At 41.7% G+C, this 23,556-nt stretch overlaps 3 protein-coding genes and 1 long non-coding RNA gene across 4 annotated transcripts in view; 2 read left to right on the forward strand and 2 right to left on the reverse strand.

Annotated features, from left to right (window-relative positions):
* Positions 1–3,912, forward strand: part of LOC139557581 (coenzyme Q-binding protein COQ10 homolog A, mitochondrial-like) — a 6,182-nt gene extending 2,270 nt beyond the window's left edge. Inside the window, exon 5 of the mRNA XM_071372575.1 lies at positions 47–3,912. Within this exon, the coding sequence (XP_071228676.1) occupies positions 47–214 (168 nt within the window). The 3' untranslated portion in view covers positions 215–3,912. The remainder of the gene's footprint in view (positions 1–46) is intronic.
* Positions 3,913–5,146: 1,234 nt separating this feature from the next.
* On the reverse strand, positions 5,147–20,247 carry LOC139557580 (citrate synthase, mitochondrial-like). The gene is made up of 11 exons (XM_071372574.1): positions 20,077–20,247; positions 15,947–15,994; positions 15,502–15,609; positions 14,125–14,190; positions 12,275–12,406; positions 10,797–10,985; positions 9,825–10,027; positions 9,217–9,346; positions 8,934–9,035; positions 8,548–8,757; positions 5,147–8,254 (listed from the first exon to the last, which is right to left on the reverse strand). Exons 1-11 carry the CDS (start codon positions 20,131–20,133, stop codon positions 8,081–8,083), a joined length of 1,419 nt encoding a protein of 472 aa, XP_071228675.1. The 5' UTR covers positions 20,134–20,247; the 3' UTR covers positions 5,147–8,080.
* LOC139557582 (uncharacterized) lies at positions 10,878–22,196 on the forward strand. The gene is made up of 2 exons (XR_011671431.1): positions 10,878–11,013; positions 20,808–22,196. It is a non-coding gene; the product is annotated as an uncharacterized lncRNA (long non-coding RNA).
* LOC139557578 (inactive dipeptidyl peptidase 10-like) overlaps positions 21,687–23,556 on the reverse strand; it is a 47,462-nt gene continuing 45,592 nt past the window's right edge. Inside the window, exons 22-25 of the mRNA XM_071372571.1 lie at positions 23,430–23,529; positions 23,278–23,336; positions 23,110–23,182; positions 21,687–22,964 (exon numbers count right to left, since the gene is read on the reverse strand). Of these exons, the coding sequence (XP_071228672.1) occupies positions 22,741–22,964; positions 23,110–23,182; positions 23,278–23,336; positions 23,430–23,529 (456 nt within the window). The 3' untranslated portion in view covers positions 21,687–22,740. The remainder of the gene's footprint in view (positions 22,965–23,109; positions 23,183–23,277; positions 23,337–23,429; positions 23,530–23,556) is intronic.

Consider the following 23,556-nt stretch of genomic DNA (forward strand, 5'->3'; position numbering starts at 1 on the left):
CTTCTCTGACTGACATTCTGCCCTCTCCTTCCTTCCTGCCACACAGATCTCGTTTGAGTTCCGCTCCTTGCTCCACTCCCAGTTAGCAACTGTGTTTTTTGACGAGGTGGTAAAGAAAAATGTGTCTGCCTTCGAGCGCCGGGCCGGCACGCTCTACGGCCCACAGACTCGCGTCCCACGGGAGTTAATGTTCCATGAGGTACACCAAACGTGAGGTCCATCTGCCATTGTGTGCCCTTGTCCCAAACCAGCCTGCACCTTCACCCTGGCTATCACCTAGCTGGACCTGCATGTCACTACACCACCCAGCCTCCACCAACCACCTCCATTGCCACCCAGGTGCCATTAGCCTGGTACCAGAACTGTTTGTGCTGTCTTGCCAACTCCTATGGTCACACTGGCGTGAGAGACAGCACTTCTGAGATCTTGGACCATCTGGGACCGGGCTAAGATGCCACTTAGTGCATCCTCACATCATAGAGTAAGGACCAAGCAATCAGTGTGGGCATCAGCCCGGCTAAACACCCTTCACAACTACAACTAGTTGAAAGTCCCATATCTTAGCCTGGATCATGTCTTGTAAAAATCTGCCGTCTACCTCCTCACAAGGGTTACTCTTCAGCGCAGGCCCCTTGTTGCATTGGTGCTTGTGCACAATTTAAATAGAAGAATCCTTCTTCCAAATCTAGTTGTAAAACAAAAAAGCCACTACACATATTGGAATAGATTTAATATATTGCTCTGTAATCGTGAGTGAACAGGACACAATATTGAGTCAACCAATGACATGGGCCATTTTGAGTCTGTCATACTGTCTGTCATGTCTGTCTGTTGATGCTTCAGATTGTTGAGGAATGGATGCAGGTGCACTCCACTTACCTGCCACATTAATGTCGTCCATTCATGTCAAATTAATTTATCTTAGAAATATATTTTAAATGTACAGTATTGCTTATACCAAGAAGTGCTTCTTTTAAAATGTATTTGTTTTGAAGTTATTGATTATAAATATACACTGAGTATACAAAACATTAAGAACACCTACTCTTTCCATGAGAAAGACTGACCAGGTGAATCCAGGTGAAAACTATGATCCCTTATTGATGGAACCTGTTAAATTCACTTCAATCAGTGTAGATGAAGGGGAGGAGACAGGTTAAAGAAGGATTTTTATGCCTTGAGACATGGATTGTGTATGTGTGTCATTCAGAGGGTGAATGGGCAAGACAAAAAAGTGAAGTGCCTTTGAACGGGGTATGGTAGTAGGTACACCAGTTGGTGTCAAGAACTGCAACACTGCTGGGTTTTTCACACTCAAGTTTCCCGTGTGTATCAGGAATGGTCCACCACCCCAAGGACATCCAGCCAACTTGACACAACTGTGGGAAGCATCGGAGTCAACATTGGCCAGCATCCCTGTGGAACGCTTTTGACATCTTGTGGAGTCCATGCCCTGACAAATTGAGGCTGTTCTGAGGGCAAAGGGGGGGTTGGGAGGGTGCAACTCAATATTAGGAAGGTGTTCCTAATATTTGATATACTTGTGTGTGTACAGTCGTGGCCAAAAGTTTTAAGAATGACACAAATATTAATTTTCAAAGTCTGCTGCCTCAGTTTGTATGATGGCAATTTGCATATACTCCAGAATGTTATGAAGAGTGATCAGATGAATTGCAAATGAACTGAAACCCCCAAAAAACATTTCCTCTGCATTTCAGCCCTACCACAAAAGGACCAGCTGACATCATGTCAGTGATTCTCTCGTTAACACAGGTGTGAGTGTTGACGAGGACAAGGCTGGAGATCACTCTGTCATGCTGATTGAGTTCGAATAACAGACTGGAAGCTTCAAAAGGAGGGTGGTGCTTGGAATCATTGTTCTTCCTCTGTCAACCATGGTTACCTGCAAGGAAACACGTGCCGTCATCATTGCTTTGCAAAAAAAGGGCTTCACAGGCAAGGATATTGCTGCCAGTAAGATTGCACCCTAATCAACCATTTATCAGATCATCAAGAACTTCAAGGAGAGCGGTTCAATTGTTGTGAAGAAGGCTTCAGGGCGCCCAATAAAGTCCAGCAAGCGCCATGACCGTCTCCTATAGTTGATTCAGCTGCGGGATCGTGGCACCACCACGAGTAGAGCTTGCTCAGGAACGGCAGCAGGCAGGTGTGAGTGCATCTGCACGCACAGTGAGGCGAAGACTTTTGGAGGATGGCCTGGTGTCAAGAAGGGCAGCAAAGAAGCCACTTCTCTACAGGGAAAACATCAGGGACAGACTGATATTCTGCAAAAGGTACAGAGATTGGACTGCTGAGGACTGGATTAAAGTCATTTTCGCTGATGAATCCCCTTTCCGATTGTTTGGGGCATCCGGGAAAAAAGCAAGGCCGGAGAAAGCAAGGTGAGCGCTACCATCAGTCCTGTGTCATGTCAACAGTAAAGCATCCTGAGACCATTCATGTGTGGGGTTGCTTCTCAGCCAAGGGAGTGGGCTCACTCACAATTTTGCCTAAGAACACAGCCATGAATAAAGAATGGTACCAACACATCCTCCGAGAGCAACTTCTCCCAACCATCCAGGAACAGTTTGGTGATGAACAATGCCTTTTCCAGCATGATGGAGCACCTTGCCATAAGGCAAAAGTGATTACTAAGTGGCTCAGGGAACAAAACATCGATATTTTGGGTCCATGGCCAGGAAACTCCCCAGACCTTAATCCCATTGACAACTTGTGGTCAATCCTCAAGAGGCGGGTGGACAAACAAACCCCCACAAATTCTGACAAACTCCCAGCATTGATTATGCAAGAATGGGCTGCCATCAGTCAGGATGTGGCCCAGAAGTTAATTGACAGCATGCCAGGGCGGATTGCAGAGGTCTTGAAAAAGAAGGGTCAACACTGCAAATATTGACTCTTTGCATCAACTTCATGTAATTATCAATAAAAGCCTTTGACACTTATGAAATGCTTGTAAGTATAATTCAGTATTCCATAGTAACATCTGACAAAAATATCTAAAGACACTGAAGCAGCAAACTTTGTGGAAATTAATATTTGTGTCATTCTCAAAACTTTTGGCCACGACTGTATGTGGTCACATAGAAATGTCCTTGCTTTTAAAAGAAAAGCTTTCCTTCACTTTTGTGTGTGTGCAGAGAGAATGTTGTTCAAGTGCTTTATTTTTCTTGGAGGAAAGGTTTTTAAATGTAGTCTGCGCCTTTGTCTGTTAAATGTTGTGCTTGTATGTAAATATGGAGAAAAGGAGCTTTGTCGATATGCTGTGAAAATTCTATAAAGTGTGTCAAGATGGCTGTGTGTGTCAAGACAGGCTGCTTAGCGCGTTCATAAATTAAACAAGACAAAGTTATTTTATAGTATTTATGCATGAAAGATATGGCTACTTGTGTAGGATGTTTTCTTTTGAATTGTATTTCTGTTGGGTTTGCCTACGTTTTAATGGGAAGACATGCACATATTTTAGTTATTAATGTGTAATAAAGGACTCAGCAATGTCAAACAAATGTGTAATATACTGGTATGTATTTGCCATTTTGCTATGATGGTGGAATTTACTCTAGGAGGTCATGAAAGGTTAACATAGGAAGCTATTTTAAGTGTGTCTTTTAGATTCAAGACTATTCATTTGTTCTTAAGCAAGACTTCCAAGACTCATAACCACTGTCTCAATACTTCAAAGCAACTTCCTTTTTGTATTTTTTTAATGTTCAAAAGCAACCAATAAGTTGCTAGTGGTCATCCAGTTTGATGTAACAGTATTGCACCTCTAGCCTTCCTAAGAACCGCTGTATTCATTGCTTTTCATTTTCCCTGTCGGGTGTTGATATAGGGCAATTGTATTTGTGTGCATGATGTGTGTATTGTAAATAAAGATGGAGGTGGAATTGTGAATCATGTTACTGTATTCCTAATTAGGCCTACCTTTTACTTATTCTGCCAATTAGATCTAAGTGAGAAATAATGCACAGACGGGTGTTGAGACCCAGTGTATGAGCATATGTTTGAGTTTGGCGTGCTGATCAAATTGGTTTTACTTAAGTTGTTAAGTTGTTTTTAGTGTGTTCATTTACACTTCTGTAACCATGGTATCAGTTGGAGAACAAACACTATATTTGTGCTCTACTTTTTTTTTTCAATTAGAATTTCAGCAAAATGTCACATTCTGGTTTTGACCATGAGCAGCTGGTCACTGCTCACTACAAAATCACACTTATCAATGCAATGGAATATTGGGAATGTGCATCCATACAATGTAGTCTAAATACATATTGCCATAACTCCTTATCGAGTTGTTTCCTTCGCAGTGTCAAGCACAGAAGCTGAAGAGGAAAAAAATCAAATCACATTTTGTCACATGCGCCGAATGCAACAGGTGAAGAAGTGTGAATCAGTGTGTGAGTGGTGGTGGTGGTGGGGTTCCGCTATGTGTGGATGGGATGCTGCCTTTTCAAAGGGAAACCAGAGCAGGGTGGTGGTATCTGGGCCAGTTATTAATAACAGCACAGAGAGATGGTTCCTTTAACCATCTGCCAATTATTATTACACATATCTTCCATACACCACCATACCTATACAAATTAAATCAACGGAAGATAGACTACCATGTTGGGTAATACCGTACTTAAACAGAACATAAATTGATTGTAGGACATTAACTAAAGTTCACTAAACAAAACCCCACTTCCTTGTGATTCAGCTGTCTAGCCCTGTATACAGAAACAGACATGGCCTGGTACAGAGACTTATGAATGCAGTGGGGGCTCATGCAACAGCGGCTGAGTGGTTGTTTCAGTGTGTAACATTATCCTCGGACTGGTCTTATGACTGCAGTTCTCCAGAGCCAGAAAAAAAAGAGAGCCAGAGGTGAGACATGGACTGCTGGGCATATTTGACATAAGGTAAGCTGGCTGGTTGTGTATTATTTTTGTACATGCACAAGGGTATTCTCATTCCTTAATGCCAGTCCAAATCTGATTATGTACAGTTCATCCAGGACATTGAGACAGGAGGACAATCTGCCAGGACTAGATTACCAGCGACTTTGCAATTATCCATTTGTTATTGAAATAACCTTGTCAGTTTTCAACCTCTTCACACCATGAGTAAAGATGAACATGACACCAAGTGTTAATAAAAACATTTATTGGTTTTCCATTTGTTCTAAGCGCCTTTCACCTATTTGACCCATCCCGTTATAGCTTTCTCCAACTGAATCCCACCTAAATAGATCTTCCCCTGGTTCCACACGGTCTTTAGACCCTATGATCAGAAATAACCACACTCCACAAGACAAACCAAGAAGAATGAACACAGAAAAACATGAAGCCAAGAGAGAATAGCAAGGCATAGAAATCTGAGGGGGCTGACGTCAGTGAAGTCTGACAGACATTGAATGAGTTGTTCCAGAAAGCAGTGTGAGAAGTGCTACAGCTGCTATATAGTATGTTGTGTTGATAAACATAAGCACAGGTAAAGCTGCTATGTGCCTGCAACTAATATCTGCTGCCTGAGAGCAAGCTTGAAAACAGTCAAAGCAAACACCCCCTAAACAGCAGAAAAAGCCCATATAAAACGGGCAATATATTTATTTACAAGAGTAACTTTCAAAACGACACGTAAAACAGAAAGACGTAATGAGCGAGGTTGGAATCACACAGCTGTATGACTGAGCAATACTTTTTGAAAATAGCTCATTCATTCAAGCTATACATAACTATATACAAAGTATAAATAAAACCACAAATTATTATCTTTATACATTAGCGGTTTATCATTCAACACCCAAAAAAGGACAAATCTAACAGGGGTTTTAATATTGCTAAGAATTAAGGATTCTAAACCAACAAGTGCTCATTTTGAAGTAGCAGCTCGATCACTGAAGCGCTTTTCTGGGGCATTAGTAACATACCCTCTCAGGCCTTATTGCTTAAGTATAGTGTATGCTATATGACCACTATACTAGAGCTAAGGGCTGTTCTTAGGCGCAACACAATGCCTATACAACAAACCCCCAAGGTGCCTTATTACTATTAAAACTGGATACCAACGTAATAATAGCAGTAAAAACAAATGTTTTGTCATACGCGTGATATACCACGGCTGTCAGCCGATCAGCATTCAGAGCTCGAACCACCCAGTTTATAAACAAAATTAAGACAGGACCTCAACAGACAAATAGCCCCCGACTGCACACTTATGTCCAAGCTTGCATTCATGTACATACTAAAATCAGAAGACCTTGTCCTCCCAATCCTTCAAAGATGACAAGTCTATGCTATTATTAAATCAGGCCTTTGGGTACTCCAGGCTTCAATTCAGAGCTCTATCATATACATCCTACCCACACAAATCCCACATTACAAAAGATGCCCAGACAGAAATTGAAAGGAAAGAATGTAAGACACGATTGAATGACAAAAAACAAAAGGTTATTTTGATCATTGAGGTGTGGTCAAGGTTAAATCCATTGAAGTCAGGGAATCAAGCCAGATGAGAATATATATATATTAATTTTTAAAAAGGGGGCAGTACCCTTTTTTTCCTGATTTGCATCCTCCTTCGGCAAAATTGAACATCTTCTGTGGAAGTTAGATACTTTTACAGAGAAGGACCTTTTTCTTTACTGGAGTGTTCTTGGGAGTGAAATCAGAATGGTTAGAGTGACATTGGGGGAAATGTATAGATAAATGGGGTGAGGGTTTCCGGCAAAAGAAATGATATGTTTCTCTGTTTTAGATTAGGCCAGGCTTTCCAGACAATCAAAGCTTCAGCAACTAATACCAGCAGAATGTGACCGAAATTAAAAGTAACTTGCTTCCTTATTAATTTTGCTTGCTTTTTAAAGGGGTTAATCTTGATGTCAAACTACCACAATTTAAATCTCAATTGATGACCATTTGGCATTCGTCTGTAACTCCCCACATAATTCTATGTTTATGTAGCCTGGAAACCAAACGGATATGCTCCAATTGAAACAATAGTAAAACAGAGTATACGAGTTTGGATTTCATGCTACTTTTTATGCCCCTTCACATCTTCAATCTGTTGGTGGCCCAGTCCTCCCAGGCACATGGGGAAAGCTGATAAGATGCTACAAGACCACATTAGCCTACTGTGCTGTAATTGTCTTGAGTCAGGAACAGAGGTAGGTGGGAGCTCTGTAGTAATGAGGTGGAGTGACAGACTGGGCAACCCAGGCCTGGCCACCATACGAGAGGCATGGGGTTAGCAAACACTGAACATAAATTAAACTAGCTGTAATCTCTAGGCAGGTGAATTGTATATACACTGAGTGTACAAAACATTAAGGACACATGCTCTTTCCATGACAGACTGACCAGGTGAAAGCTATTATCCCTTATTGATGTCACTTGTTGAATTCGCTTCAATCAAATCAATGTAGATGAAGGAGATGAGACAAGTTAAAGGATTTTTAAGCCTTGAGACAATTGATACATGGATTGTGAATGCGTGCCAATCATAGGGTGCATGGCCAAGACAAAAGATTTAAGTGCCTTTGAATGGGGTATGGTAGTAGGTACCGCGTGCACTGGTTTGAGTGTGTCAAGAACTGCAACACTGCCGGATTTTTCTCACTCAACAGTTTCCTGTGTGTATCAAGAATGGTCCACAACCCAAAGGACATCTAGCCAACTTAACACAACTGTGGGAAGCATTGGAGTCAACATGGGCCAGCATCCCTGTGGCACGCTTTCGACACCTTGTAGAGTCCATGCCCTGACAAATTGAGGCTGTTCTGAGGGCAACTTAATATTAGGAAGGAGTTCATGTTTTTTTACACTCAGTGTATGAGTACGTGTTTTGCATCTTCTCTCTTTATCTTCCAAATGTGGAGGCATAGCGGGGATATATAATATAGGATATCTATGAATACCTAACAGTCTCACACCAAACAATGTAAATATCAAACGCCCTTTTTGGGGATTTTTGATTAATAATAATAATAAATTTAAAAAAGTGTACTGTCTCTTTGAATCTCTTTCATGGGGATGGGGGCGAGGTCAGCTTTTATTTGTTATTTCCTCCCTTCTCTCCCTCTTCAGCCTGACTTGTTGGCCCCCACCAGGGTCATGAGTCCGTCCGTGCTCATGGACTTAGGGCGTTCCAGGGGGAAGCCCAGGGCTCGGCTCCAGATCAGCTGGGCCAGCACTCCCAGGGCTCGGGATACGCCGAACAACACAGTGTAGTAGTTCATCTCTGTCATCCCATAATACTGTAGTGGAGAGAGGTCAGGGGGAAGGCCAGGGAGAGGTCAAATATGTTTTGTTACAGAGGGTCAACAAAAATGGAATGATTAAAAGACTAAACTAAAACACACAGGTGCTGTGTTTTGTGATGCTTATAATTGAAGTACATCTGGATTGTAATTCTGACTGGTCAAAATACATTTAGAATTCACTTTCAAATTGCATCGAAGTTTCAGAATGGATCTGCATTACATTGCAATACGTAACATTACAATAGGACATTGTTGAGCAGAATGCCCGAATAAAGAATATTGCTTACCTGCAGCAGCACTCCACTGTGGGCATCTACGTTGGGCCAGGGGTTCTTGGCCTTACCCTGCTCTAGCAGCACTGGGGGCACGATCTTGTAGAGCTGGTGCACCAGCTTGAACATGGGGTCATTGGGCAGGTGCTTAAAGGCAAACTCCTGCTGGCATTGGTACCTGGGGTCAGTCTTCCTCAGAACAGCATGCCCGTAGCCTGGCACCACCTACGGCAGAGAGAGAGGGTGTGAGGATTAGGGTTGCAAACTTCCCCCCAAATGTCCTGTGTTCTTCAGAATCCCGTTGGAGGATTCACTCCTTCCTTCCTGATTCCCAGAATCCTGGAGAACTAGGACATTTTTGGTAAGATGCGTCGTAATAGTGAAGCCAGATGCGCTCTTACCCTGCCAGACTTGAGTGTGTTCCAGATGTAATCCCTCATCTTCTCATCAGACACCTCCCCTCCCATCTCCTTCTGCAGGGCCGTCAGCCACACCAGTACCTCCTGCAGGGCACACAGAAACACACTGTTATAACCTCAGCAAGTCTAAAACAGAAACACTCTATAAAAGCACTGTTGTGCTGATGTTAAGGAAAAGCCAGTTACGCCAACATGACTATCGTTCTGTCCATCCATCTATCCATCCATGTGACTGTGCAGAGCAAAGGACAGGATTGACACAGACCTGGTTGGCCAGCCCATGCAGAGGTCCAGCCAGCCCGTTCAGAGCAGCACTGAAGGAGAGGTAAGGGTCCGACAGAGCACTGCCCACCAGGTGACTTGTGTGGGCGCTGACGTTGCCTCCCTCATGGTCACTGAAACCCCAAAGGGTCACATTCATTTTAATGTATAGTAATTCATTACAAAATTGTACTTCACATTATTGATTATTACTAACTAAAACATTTATACAGAACTATATTCAAATACAGACTTATCCCCCCCAAAACTGTAGAATAATTCTAATGCAACATATAAACACTAGGGGGCAGAGAATTTTTATATTTGAGGGTTTCACAATTCTCTATCATGCAATGCCAGAATTTTGTGGCAAAGGAAGGGGAAGGAGCTACAGCCAGAACATAGACAAAATGGCAACCCCCCCAAAAGTAAAATAAATCAATGACTTATAATGGTTAATAATATGAATACCTGGGTTTTATAGAGTGCTTTTCAATGACCCAAAGGCGCTTAAACTGTAATTATGCTTAAAATATACATCCTTCAGGGCTGGTTTCAATGGAGATTCTTCAGTGGAGATTCTTAACCTGAAACTGGCCCATAGTAAAATACCTGTGGATGGTGAGGTAGAGCCTCATAAGTTCAGTGAACTCAGCAGAGTTGCTGTAGCCCAGCATGTTGGCGAAGTTAGCGGACCAGTCCTGGTTGGAGTCAATAGCTCCAATGCTGCTGCCCTCACGGTAAAGGTTACGGTAGATCTTAGCAGCAACACATGGCAACTTGGCAATTAAGTCCATGGAGTCCTCATAGATGAACTGGAATAGAGTAGATTAACTGAATAGATGAACAGGAATAGAGTAGATCCACAGGAATAGAGTAGATCCACAGGAATAGAGTAGACGAACTGAATAGAGAAGGGTAGGTGGTTTAATCAACAGTCAGTAGACTGTCTCCCACAGGATCTCACTGAAAGACATGATAAATCCCACACACGATTACCTCGGTAGGTGATTTCCTGTTGGTGTTTTGGTCTGTGAGCTTTTTCAAGTCTGCCTATCGAACTCTGTGGCTGTAATTCCCTGCTCTACACAATAAACAGTGTGGTTGTGTTTCTATTTACCTAAATTTAGCCTAATCTTTAACCAGGAAGTCGAGGAAGAGATGAATATGCTCTTGTTCAAGGGAGACCTGGTGTGCGTGTTAAAATTCACATTTAAAAGAACAGACACTTGAAAGGTACTTTAAAATCAATCAAGGTTTAGTGAAGACGACTCATTGATCTGGCATCACACACTGGTTTAATGCCTTTAGCCACACCTCTGCCTGTACTGCATTGTAGTGTAGTGTGAGGAATGCAGACCTGGGTTAAAATTATATTTAAAATCTTTCAAATACTTTGAGCGTTGGCTTTAGCCTGCCTGAAGCGCCAGATGTACAAGGTTTACACCTTATAGCTTTTCTGTTTGTTCCATTTCACCAGGCACGTTCAATCAAACACAGACAACGTATTTAAAAAATGTCAAATACCATTTGAACCCAGGTCTGTGAAGAATACATGCTGAGATCTGTGTGCGTGTGACTTACCTCCCAGTACTTGGCCTTGTTGACGCCCTCGGAGTAGGCCCGGGCAAAGCTGCTCTCGCTGTTCAGAGCTGTGATTGCGGCGCTGAACTGGGACATTGGGTGAAGGTTGGTAGGGAAGTTATCTAGCATGGTGACGACGTGGGAGGGGAGTGCTGCCCGCTTAGCCCATTCTTTGGACAACCAGCTCACCTGGAGAGATGAGATGCAAACATGATCGGTGAGTACAAGTAGGGCCAATAAAAAAATTGAGACAGGAAATGTTCTTCAATCCCAAACATTATAAATCCCCATCACTTTGCTATGGTTGTAGAACTTCAATGCCTTCCTCCTAAACCATAAAGTAACTTGCTTCTAGTATGTAATATAGGAATTTCCTCCAGCTGAGCCATATTAGGGTGGAATTAGACCTCATCTTGTGGTGGCTTCAAGAAAGAGCTGCAGCAAACACCAAATGCCAAGGATGTGTGTTGGAGTTGGGTTGTTGCTGGGTGCAGTAATACCCACAATTTGTGGCCCAAAAACGAGAAGCTAGCTTTGTAGTGGAACCGGTTTGTCCAGTTGAAGCGAGCGGATTGGATGAAGGGAACCACGGGCACGTCTACTGTATGCAGTGCTCATTTAACCATGGAGGACTTGATAGCTATAACCAGTGGAAGGCAGGATTCGGAATGAGTGACTGAAACCAGGTGCTGTGCCGAGCGTGAATGTTAAGCCAGCAACCTCTGTTCCCTACCGACCTACCGGTACATCACGAGAGTCAGCAGTAATGAGATAAACCTGGTAAATTCAATGTGGATTTACCTCCCTATATCGCTATTGGATTAGCTGACTCCCTCAGGCTGGTGAAAAGGCCTCTTCCTCTGCTCTTCTTTGGTCGTTAACTCAGTTGTCATTTTATTGAAACCAGTACATTTACATTTAAGTCATTTAGCAGACGCTCTTATCCAGAGCGACTTACAAGTTGGAGTTATGAAGGTGCAAACGATTTGGTTTAATTTGAAGTTATACATTAACTTATTTCTGTTGGAGTTTACATTATAGGGAATAGGCTGACTGGCCGGGTTCTCCATATAAAACGCCACAACCCGCAAAAAATATTTTACGGCATGACTTCGGCATTCTGATCGGTTTTATGTAATAACTTGAAAAATAAAAGTGAGGTCTAACATTGCATTAGAACTTTTCGTGCGTATACTAATGCAAAGCCATGTTACATGTGGTGCGTATACTAATGCAAAACCATGTTACATGTGGTGCGTATACTAATGCAAAACCATGTTACATGTGGTGCGTATACTAATGCAAAGCCATGTTACATGTGGTGCGTATACTAATGCAAAGCCATGTTACATGTGGTGCGTATACTAATGCAAATCCATGTTACATGTGGTTATGTTTATGCTACCCTTTAACCTCCTTTCCACTTGACCAGACTAAATCTTCACATTCAGTTTAAATTAGCCCTAGCCCCATCTCACCTGTTCCTCTGTTGGGACCTGTCCTGTGACCAGCAGCCAAAAGAGGCCCTCAGGCAGCGGCTCCTGACCTCCTGGAGCCTTGGGCAACAGCTGCTGACACTCTGGAATGCTGTAGCCACGGAAGCGGATGCCCTAAAGACAAATTTGACACAATTTAGATAGTGCCTTCAGAAAGTACTTACACCCCTTGACTTTTTCCACATTTTGTTGTCTTACAGCCTGAATTTAAAATGGATTAAATGTAGTTGTTTTGTCACTGGCCTGCCTACACACACACACAATACCCTAATATCAAATTGGAAATATGTTTTTCGAAATTTACACAAAATAATTTAATAAAAGAAAAACCAAATTGTTATAAGTATTCAACCCGTTTGTTATGGCAAGCCTAAATAAGTTATGGAGTAAAAACAATGTGCTTAACAAGTCACATAATAAGTTGCATGGACTCACTGTGTGCAATAATAGTGTTTAACATGATTTTTGAATGACTACCTCATCTCTGTACCCCACACGTACAATTATCTGTAAGGCCCCTCAGTCAAGCATTGAATTACAAGCACAGATTCAACCACAAAGACCAGGGAGGTTGTTCAATACCTTGCAAAGAAAGGCACCTATTGGTAGATGGGTAAAAAAAGTATGGTTAATTTATTAATTACACTTTGGATGGTAACTCAGTTGCCGGAGAGGATGGAAACTGCTCATGGATATCACCCTGAGGCCAATGGCTGTGATAGGAGAAAACTGAGGATGGACCAACAAAATTGTAGTTACTCAACAATACTAACCTAATTGACAGGGTGAAAAGAAGGAAGCTGTACAGAATAAAAAGATTCCAAAACATGCATCCTGTTTGCAACAAGGCATTAAAGTAATACTAAAAAGAAATCTGTCAAAGCAATTCACTTTTTGTCCCGAATACAAAGTTATGTTTGGGGCAAACCCAATACAACTAATTACTGAGTACCACTCTCTATATTTTAGAGCATAGTTGTGGCTGCATCAATTTATGGGTGTGCTTGTAATTGTTTATTTTTTATCCTGAAAAACTCCAGTCCTTAACGGAATGGAGCTAAGCTCAGGCAAAATCCTAAAGGATCCCAGTGTCTGCTTTCCAACAGACACTGGGAGATTAATTCACCTTTTAGCAGGACAATGACCTAACAGACAAGGCCAAATCTACACTGGAGTTGCTTACCAAGAAGACAGTGAATGTTCCTGAGTGGTCGAGTTACAGTTTTGACTTAAATATACATGAAAATCTATAGCAAGACCTGAAAGTGGTTGTCTAGTAATGATCAACAACCAATTTGACAGAGCTTGAAGAATTTTTTCAATAATAAAAATGGGCAAATAGTGTACAATCCAGGTGTGGAAAGCTCTTAGAGACTTAGCCAGAAAGACTGTAATCACTGCCAAAGGTGCTTCTACAAAGTATTGACTCGAGTGTGAATACTTATTTCTGTATTTCATTTTCAATAAAATGTGCAAAAATGTCTTAAAACATGTTTTCAGGGGTCATCAAAAAGAAAGGAGGACCAAGGCACTCTTCATATAATTAATTAAAATGCCTTTATTAGTATGGCAAGTTCAATAGAAACTTTCGGCTGCATGTTTTCAGGGGTATTGTGTGTAGATGGGTGAGAATAATTGTTTTCATCAATTTTGAATTCAGGCTATAACACAAAATGTGGAATAAGTCAAGGAGTCTGAATACTTTCTGAAGGCACTGTAAGTGCCAATATGGCTTATCTACGAGGGACAAGAGTGCTCAGCTTGACACATCAATTATTCTGTGGGTGTTACTGTTTAGTGGATTATTTGTGTTGGGATGGCAGGAAACACACCTCATCAGGATCCAGCACTGAGGTCTCGTACACCAGACCCTTCATGCCCCTCATCCCACCATAGACCTGTGAAACAACAGAAATTACATTCTGTACAGAAAGCGCAATATAGGCTAGACTAATTCTCTCTGATCAAAGTCCAGAAATAAGTGTCTCAAATCAAAATGTGTAAAGATGACCCTGAGCTTAATTCATCTACATTCTTCAGTCATAAAAAAGGTGAAGATGTCATGTGAATGATAAACGTATGGATGACGTTCACTGTAAGAGCTGAGGTGTGTGTAACCCTGGGGTGAGTCTGCTGTGATTTCTGGTGTGGGAGGCAAGAGCTGTGACTCAGCTTTATATTTTAGTTTTTTTTTTTTCATTAGTCCGCTGTTGGTACAGTCTCAATGTTTTGAATGTCAGCAATCAAGTTTTCAAGAAGCAAAGTGTCATCGGCCACATCATCATGAGGCTGTGCTCAGCTGGCAGGAAACAAGCTGAGTAGTGGTACATTACATGACCGCTAGTATGCTAAAAGGGGGATAGCTGAGGGGCAACATCAGACCCAATCACGTAGCAGCCGGTTTATAATACAGTAATATGAATCCATTTCTACATATTAATAAACTAAAGACCCTCACCACACATCATTTTGTTAATGGAATTTTGAAAATGATTTTACCATTGCTTTTCTGATCTTTGTGGTGTGGTGGTTAATTTCTTTACTATCAAATGAGGAGACAACCTTATCACACAAGTCAGAGTTATACTTAAACTAAATCTTTAAATCACTTAATAATGGAGCAGGTCAATACAACAAACATATAAAGTGAATTGATTGAGTCCTCTACGATAATGATGGCTGGTCGACTCGTTGAGAGCCCCGAGACAAAAGTACAAAGGTCTTTTATAGCCAAGATACACCCCTTTCAACCTACATGACGAACAGATGTATAGAATGGGTCACAAGGTTAAGATTTATATGAAAGATACTGTCTGCTGTGAATTATAAGTATCTGCTGTAAAAACAGTTTCATTGTGTAGAGACCAGTGTCTGGCCCCCTAACTCCATACTGGAGCCATGTCTCACTGGTACCGTATAGAACAGAAACATTAACTCATGCTCTGGAATGCGGTATCCCCAAAGACATAAATCTCCTGTCAGTGTTATCTCCCAGAGGCCCATCCTCAGTAGAACACACACAGACAAGCATTCTAACAACCCCTTATTCTATTGCATAAAACAACCATTTGATGCAATAAAAGTATTATAACATAATCTTGCAATTTTCCTCTCAAAGTGGTTTATTTCTACATTAAAAGCCTTTGATTCTCTTGTATGGTTTTACCAACATTATGTTCTGAGATAATGAATACGGCTCAATTACTTACCATATCAACAGTGATCGATCCAATGTTGGTTTTGCCATACTGCTGTTTGAAGCTCTTGATCCTACTTTGTTCTTTTGGGATGAGGTCTGATAGAACATCCTTTAAATTCTGCAAAAACACAGACATGTCTCTGAAAGCTCAGGCAAAATAAAATTTGTTGAAAACCAGCCTATATAAAAAAAAAATCAACTACAGAGAACCTAGTGAAAACTGTGTGATAACACTGCCAAGTCTGTGTTAGTTAAACAACCATTATATCCAAAACATAGGTTGAAAAACACAGGCTTATAAAGTTGTCAGCATGATCCATAATGGCAAAGAGAACAAAGAAGGAAATCATCTCTTCTTGTCAATCCCTATTAATATCATGCTTCACCAACAATGACGTTAATAATGGGCAAACTGTCAATGAGTGGCCTTGAAGAGGTGGTCTGAGAGTACTTACTGTTGATGAGCTGGCATGTCTGGATGCCACAATGACACATGAGGCATTCTGCAGAGAGGAAAATACAAGCATCAGAAAACATGAGCCTGAGGGAGGGTCTGTGGTTAAAACAAAGACTTGGTTAGCACTGAGTATAAAGGAGGCATTAGAGAAGCTTCAAATTAGCTGCGTAGCACAACTGCACTCTGATTTCCAATACCTGCAGCTAGACTACTAGAAGTAGGCCTAATTTAATCATTGAGCTGATAGTACCATGAAATCCTGATTTCTCGCCACTTCTCAATTAGCCTAAATATCCAACCCCATAGACTCACAACATCCACGACAGAGTGGGAAGATTGGGTAATTGGTTCAGTATAGATAACTGATATCCGGTCCAGCAATCCGCAATGTCTGCCTTGACTGCAGATAATAGTGGAGACCATTATACTGTTGTCAGAGGTAAATGGGAGCAGCTGGTATAATGATGAATGAAAATGAACCTAGAGGGTTTATAGCGAAAAACTAGCAATATTTCTCAATTTCAATTAACCATAATGTATTTGTTACTCCAGCTATCCAGCTGCATTTGTCTAAGGCTACCACCCATCAATGGCAGATGACCCTAAGGACTCGGTCACTAGAACTAGGAGATTGAGTGGGATTAACAGGAATGTTCTTGAGTAAATAAATAAAAATACAAAATAAGCCCAGGCAGGATAAAAAAGTTCTTGACTGGCTGCCAGTAATCTTGTAGCTTAGCAGGTGATTACTACCAGTAGTCTGAAACCAGACCAGAGAGGAAGAGGCGAAGTGAGAGGTTTCACTCTCGCAAAAATATGTCCAAAATAAGGCCAAAGCGTTTATATGTTTTTTATTTTATTTAAGCTTGTCATCTGCCTTCGGGACAAGGGCTCCCATTGTTAGGGCAAAGACATGAACATCTCGTCATTATATACAGATCTCTGACCAGACTCATCAGTCAGATTGTCAAAGTCAATGGAAGGGGGATGGAGCCAGGGGGTCAACGCAAGGGACATCTGGCTACAAGACTCCCCAAAAACACGCCACTTCGATACAGCCACAACCGGAAGTGACTTTTTCATAGTAGGTTAGGAGAATTAATGTGGCAGGTTAGGAAAATGAGGTTACGGTTAGCAAAAAGGGTTAGGAAAAAAGTGTTAGGTTTAGCAAAAACCTGGGACGAAAAGTCACTTCCGGACGTAGCTGTATGGAAGTGGCATGTTTTTAGGGAGTCCCATCTGGCTACTTTCCCAACGTCATCAATGCTTCAACTGAGAATCAAAGAGGGATTTGGTGAACGAGAGGTACATCTGTCTGAGGCTTGAAAGTGAACAGTCCTTCAAATAAGATGTCACAAGTTAACGTGATTTGTCAGCTATCTGGGCCATAGAAATAGAATGATCTGAGCAGGAGGGTAATTGGGTGAAGGCAGTGCTGTAGGTTACAATCTAGTTACAGCCGGTGTGCCAAGGACACTCAGACAGTCTTTAAGTCTTACTCCTGACCAGGGAGGTAGTTGCTTGGAAACCCAATGGGCAGAAATGAGCATTTGAATCAGGAAAGTTTCCTCTCACAACATCCACAAGCCAGAATGTCAAATAAAATTATATTTTAACGTACTTTACCAGTTGTCCTTGCGGTTGGTCCTTTTGGCGGTAGGAGACAATATATCCACAGGAAAGTATAATTACATCAATGAGCCTCATGTCTACTGCCAAGCTCCTGCACATGTTTACCGTACATGGTTCTGTGCATGCTTCAGGTGATAAAAATCTGAACACACTACCAGAGCTTTGAAAAGTTAATGTAATTAAACTTTCTTGTGGATATTGCTTCACATTCCTACCGCCAAAAGGACCAACTGCACAGACAACCGGTAAAGTATGTTAAAATATAATTGTATTCAACATTCTAACTTGTAGAGGTCGTGAAAGGAAACTTTCCTGATTCAAAACACTCATTTCTGCCCGACATAGAATTCAATGCAATTTAACGTTGGGTTTCCAGGCAAGAGGTAGCAGTGGCACGCAGGAATTAATACAGACCTCTGTGGAATGCATGAAATCAAGATAGACAAGACAGAATTTAAATCAATGTGTGTTATTGAAACTTCAGTGTTGCACATGCATAGACCTATTACATAATTGGATAGTTAACTGGCTAGGTATACTGAATAAAGATCAACACAATATGCAACAACTTCAAATATTTTACTGAATTACAGTTCATAAGAAATCAGTCCAATAAAAATAAATTAGGCTCTGATCTATGGATTTCACATGACCGGGAATACAGATTCTGTTGGTCACAGATACCTTTAAAAACTGAGGTAGGGGCGTGAATCAGAAAAACAGTCAGTATCTGGTGTGAACACCATTTGCCTCATGCAACACGACATCTCCTTCGCATAGAGTTGACCAGGCTGTTTGTTGATTATGGCCTGTGGAATGTTGTCCCACTCCTCTTCAATGGCTGTGCTAAGTTGCTGGATATTGGCGGGAACTGGAACACGCTGTCGTACACATCGATTAAGAGCATCCCAAACATGTTCAATGGGTGAGTATGCAGGCCATGGAAAAACTGGGACATTTTCAGCTTCCAGGAATTGAGTACAGATCCTTGCGACATGGGCCCGTGCATTATCATGCTGAAATATGAGTTGATGGTGGCGGATGAATGGCATGACAATAGGCCTCAGTATCTCGTCACAGCATCTGTGGTTTCAAATGGCCATAGATAAAAATGCAATTGTGTTCATTGGCAGTAGCTTATGCCTGCCCATACCTTAACCACACCGCCACCATGGGGCACTCTGTTCACAACGTTGACGTCAGCAAACTGCTTGCCCACATAACAACATACACATTGTCTGCGGTTGAGGCCAGTTGGACATATTGCCAAATACTTTAAAACAACATTGAGGCAGCTTATGGTAGAGAAATGAACATTAAATTAACCGGTAACAGCTCTGGTGGACATTCCTGCAGTCAGCATGCCAATTGAACACTCCCTCAAAACTTAGCATTGTGTTGTGTGACAAAAACACCTTTTAAAGTGGGCTTTTATTGCCCCCAACACAAGATGCACCTGTGTAATGATCCTGCTGTTTAATCAATTTATTGATATGCCACACCTGTCAGGTGGATGGATTATCTTGGCAAAGGAGAAATGCTCACTAACAGGGATGTAAAAAAAAAAAAAGTGTCCACAAAATGAGAGAAAAGCTTTGTGCATATGGAACATTTCTGGGATCATTTATTTAAACTCATGAAACACAGGACCAACACTATACAAGTTGCGTTTATATATATTTTTCAGTGTAGATTGCGACATAAATGGAGTTGGCAACAATACAGCACCCGAAAATGAACAAACCTAGATAGTTGCTGTTGTATTGGCTAACGTTAATAGTTAGGACATTTACTTATGAATGGAAATGTTATCACTGAAGGTCAAATGAGGGGAAGTGGAGGAGCAGGTTAGCTAGCCAGCCAATTAACTTGCCACTGCTGACAGTAGGTAGCTAACATAAGACTATGCATTATTTTGGATTATCTAAATCCGTCCCCTCGCCCCGACCCGGGGACCCTCTGCACACATCAACAACAGTCACCCACGAAGCATCGTTACCCATCGCTCCACAAAAGCCGCGGCCCTTGCAGAGCAAGGGGAACCACTACTTCAAGGTCTCAGAGCAAGTGATGTCACCGATTGAAAGGCTATTAGCCATTTCACATCGGTTACATAAACAAGCAGTTTAAATTACTTCCATGTGAGAGGGATAGCTAACTAACTGTCAAACGTCAACCTCCTGCACAATCAATCTCCTGTTAGTTAACGTTATCCGTCACTGTCAACTGGCTAGCTCGCAGCTAACCTAAAAAAAACGACGAGAAACAGTAGTGCCAACACATTTAAAAGAAAGAGAACCATCTTTGGCAAGCTTCAAAACAGTCTGGTGATGTGTAGCCACTAGCATACATGAATGCGCTTGACAACAACCGACATTTATCCTGGAGAACGAGCAAGCCGGCTAACTAGTTGTTGAAGTTTACTTGTTAGTTTCTAGCAAATTAGCTGACACTGACGCCCACTCTACTTCGAAGAGGCTCCTTGCCTCGGCTTACCTTTGACTGAAGGAGTCTTGGCGCTAGCCTGCAGATACTGGTAGCCAGAAAGGACATGATGTCTGTGGGGAAATATATTTATTCTGAAAGACAGTGCTAGTTGAAGGTGCCCCTACAGAAAAAGCACTACTGAAGGTTGAAGAGGGATTCGGGCCTGTAAGTAGGCGTATCGTTGATTGGATGGTGGTTGCAGCGAAATGTAACCTGATTGGCCAGTTGAGCCTCGTGTGTCTCTATCAATCGAAACGATTGGCTAAGGCAAACGGAAGACTGGGATGGAACTCATTTCCGTTTCATTCTGTCACACAATGTAAATGAATTGAGTGAGAGAGTAAAACTATCATTGTTTCTGGACATGACCATATAAATTACAGGTGTACAGGTGAAATAATTTGATAAATATCAGCAATATTTTACTTTTGATACTTAGTATATTTTAGCGATTACATTTAGTTTTGATCCTTAACTATGTTTAAATCCCAAATACTTTTAGACTTTTACTCAAGTAGTATTTTACTGGCTGACTTGGTTGGCCCTGTCCGGGGGTATCGTCAGACGGGGCCACAGTGTCTCCCGACCCCTCCTGTCTCAGCCTCCAGTATTTATGCTGCAATAGTTCATGTGTCGGGGGGCTAGGGTCAGTCTGTTATATCTGGAGTATTTCTCCTGTCTTATCCGGTGTCCTGTGTGAATTTAAGTATGCTCCCTCTAATTCTCTCTCCCTCTCGAAGGACCTGAGCCCTGGGACCATGCCTCAGGACAACCTGGCCTGATGATTCCTTGCTGTCCCCAGTCTACCTAGTTGTGCTGCTGCTCCAGTTTCAACTGTTATGCCCGCGGCGATGGAACCCTGACCTGTTCACCGGACGTGTTACCTTGTCCCGGACCTGCTGTTTTTCGACTCTCTACCGCACCTGCTGTCTCTAACTCTGAATTTAAATGTATTTTATTTTATTTAACTAGGCAAGTCAGTTAAGAACAAATTCTTATTTTCAATGACGGCCTAGGAACAGTGGGTTAACTGCCTTGTTCAGGGGCAGAATTACATTTTTACCTTGAATGCTTGGCTATGAAAAGCCAACTGACATTTACTCCTGAGGTGCTGACCTGTTGCACCCTCTACAACCACTGTGATTATTATTATTTGACCCTGCTGGTCATCTATGAACTTTTGAACATCTTGGCCATGTACTGTTATAATCTCCACCCGGCACAGCCAGAAGAGGACTGGCCACCCCTCAGAGCCTGGTTCCTCTCTAGGTTTCTTCCTAGGTTCTTGCCTTTCTAGGGAGTTTTTCCTAGCTACCGTGCTTATACATCTGCATTGCTTTCTGTTTTGGGTATTAGGCTGGGTTTCTGCATAGAACTTTGTGACATTGGCTGATGTAAAAAGGACTTTATTTGATTGATTGATTGACTTTCACTTTAGTAACTTTCTATTAAGGTATCTATACTTTTACTCAAGTATGAGAATTGGGTACTTTTTCCACCACTGGACATATTGCACTTATCCAATTCTTGCCAAATCTATTGGGTCTGACTGTTGGGGTCTAGGTTAAAAACACCTGGTACCAACGAGACTGGTTCAAGAAATTATACTTGACACAACAGACAGTTATTCAGTCACTATTTCAATGCTGATACTTTGGCCGAGGCTCCACTTGTCCTCTCCAAAGCAGCCAGTGATGGAACACACACAACAATATTTCTGTAAAACAAGGAATTGATTCTTTATCGTAAAGGATTTAGTAAAACAAAAAAAAGGAAAAATGTAAAGTTGGCTATTCAATTGCAAACAGACTACAAGCAGTGCACCATAGATGTTCCACAACTTTGATTGGGGGTCCACATTGCTGGGGGAGATGTATACTTTTCAGTGAGGTGTTAAACTTTTGCAGTACACATGAACAAAGTATGCGTAACTATCAAAGGAAATTCATTCAAGAAAACAAACAAAAACATAACTACTGAAATATACTTCTAACAAATGTGCTTCATATTATATTTTGTTGGGTTTGTTCATTCTTATTATATCCATCCAAAGTTACCAAATACAACATGGAACTGTTGAAAATAATCATGCAAGAGGCATGGGAAAATACAGTCTATAACTTCTGCAAGTCTGGATACGTTTCTGAATTGGCATGGTGAATACACTTGTAAACATACCATGTATTTGGCACATTAAAAGGGACACTAAGTCCATACCATATATGTGTTACATAACAGCATAGCAGGCTGATTTTAGCTGTAATAAGTTAAGCAAAGTTAAGATATGCAGGATAACGAAACATAGAAGAATGCATTGTAAACCACTCTGCTTCATGCAGCCTTTACGACATGCATGTTCAGGCTATTTTGTAAACTTTAAGAAGAATCAACATTTGGCCTGGCCATGGTCACTTCTTGGATAATGGATCTACACAGTGTAAAGAATCAGGGACAACAATTCAAACAGTACAAACAATGTTGGGAAGAAATTGTATATTTCGAAAGTTGCTGTGAACTGATAACAGTAGGCTGTGATCTGATATTCTTGGTCCACACTCCCGTGCTCTTGTGTCTAGTCAGTGGCTGTGGGAAGAGACTAGTGTTTAGTAGTAGTCTGACTTTGAGTAGACGTCACTTCTCAGTATGTTTCTCCAGTACCAGAGGTGGGAGTACTCAGTCGTCCTCCTCATCCTCATCTGGCTCTTCTATGGAGGCCAGGAGGGGGTTGTGTCTCAGGCAGGTCTGGAGGTAGTGCACCAAGGTCCGTTGGGAATGCTGGATGCTGCGCCGCTCCTTCAGGATGTGGCCCTCGTCTGGGTACAGCTGCAGGGAGTAGTTGGCCTCCACCTTCACCAAGCGGCTCAGGAGCTCTGCACTGTGCTGGAAGTGGACCCGTGCTGCGTAACCCAAAGCCAAAAAACACACACATAAGATAATAAACAAACACATACAAGTTATTATTAATAAGTTCAGCAGTTGAATTGCATATTGATTAAAAAAAAGTGGACAAATGTAGCTGTTAAAATCATAGCCAAATCTCACCGTCTGCAGTCCCATGCAGTAAGAGGAAATTCTCGTCTTTAAGCTTGTGAACATCTTCCAATACAGATGCCGTCTGAGGAGACAAAACAGAGACAGAGAGCCCTTACAATAACCTATTGCCTTATACTTCCTACTATGCATGTTTACACAAGGTATGAGGATCCTCACCAGGTAAGTGTGCTCCTCCTTTGCTGGGAGACCTAGATACCTCTCTGAGAAGGCAGCACCTATACATGAAAGCAAAATAGATTACTGTTATTGGTTTCCTTTTCAACATAGGCTCTTGTGTGTTTTTTCACTATTGTATAGTCTTCACTTACTGTAGAGTTTGAAATCTGTTATGGGAGCCACAGCGGCTGCACATTTAAACAGCTGATCAGTCGCAGCTAGCATCTTGAGGGATAAATAACCACCAAATGCCTGTAGGGAAAGACACAAGTGCCGTTA

Source organism: Salvelinus alpinus, chromosome 28 (assembly GCF_045679555.1).
Source record: "Salvelinus alpinus chromosome 28, SLU_Salpinus.1, whole genome shotgun sequence".
NCBI lineage: Eukaryota > Metazoa > Chordata > Actinopteri > Salmoniformes > Salmonidae > Salvelinus > Salvelinus alpinus.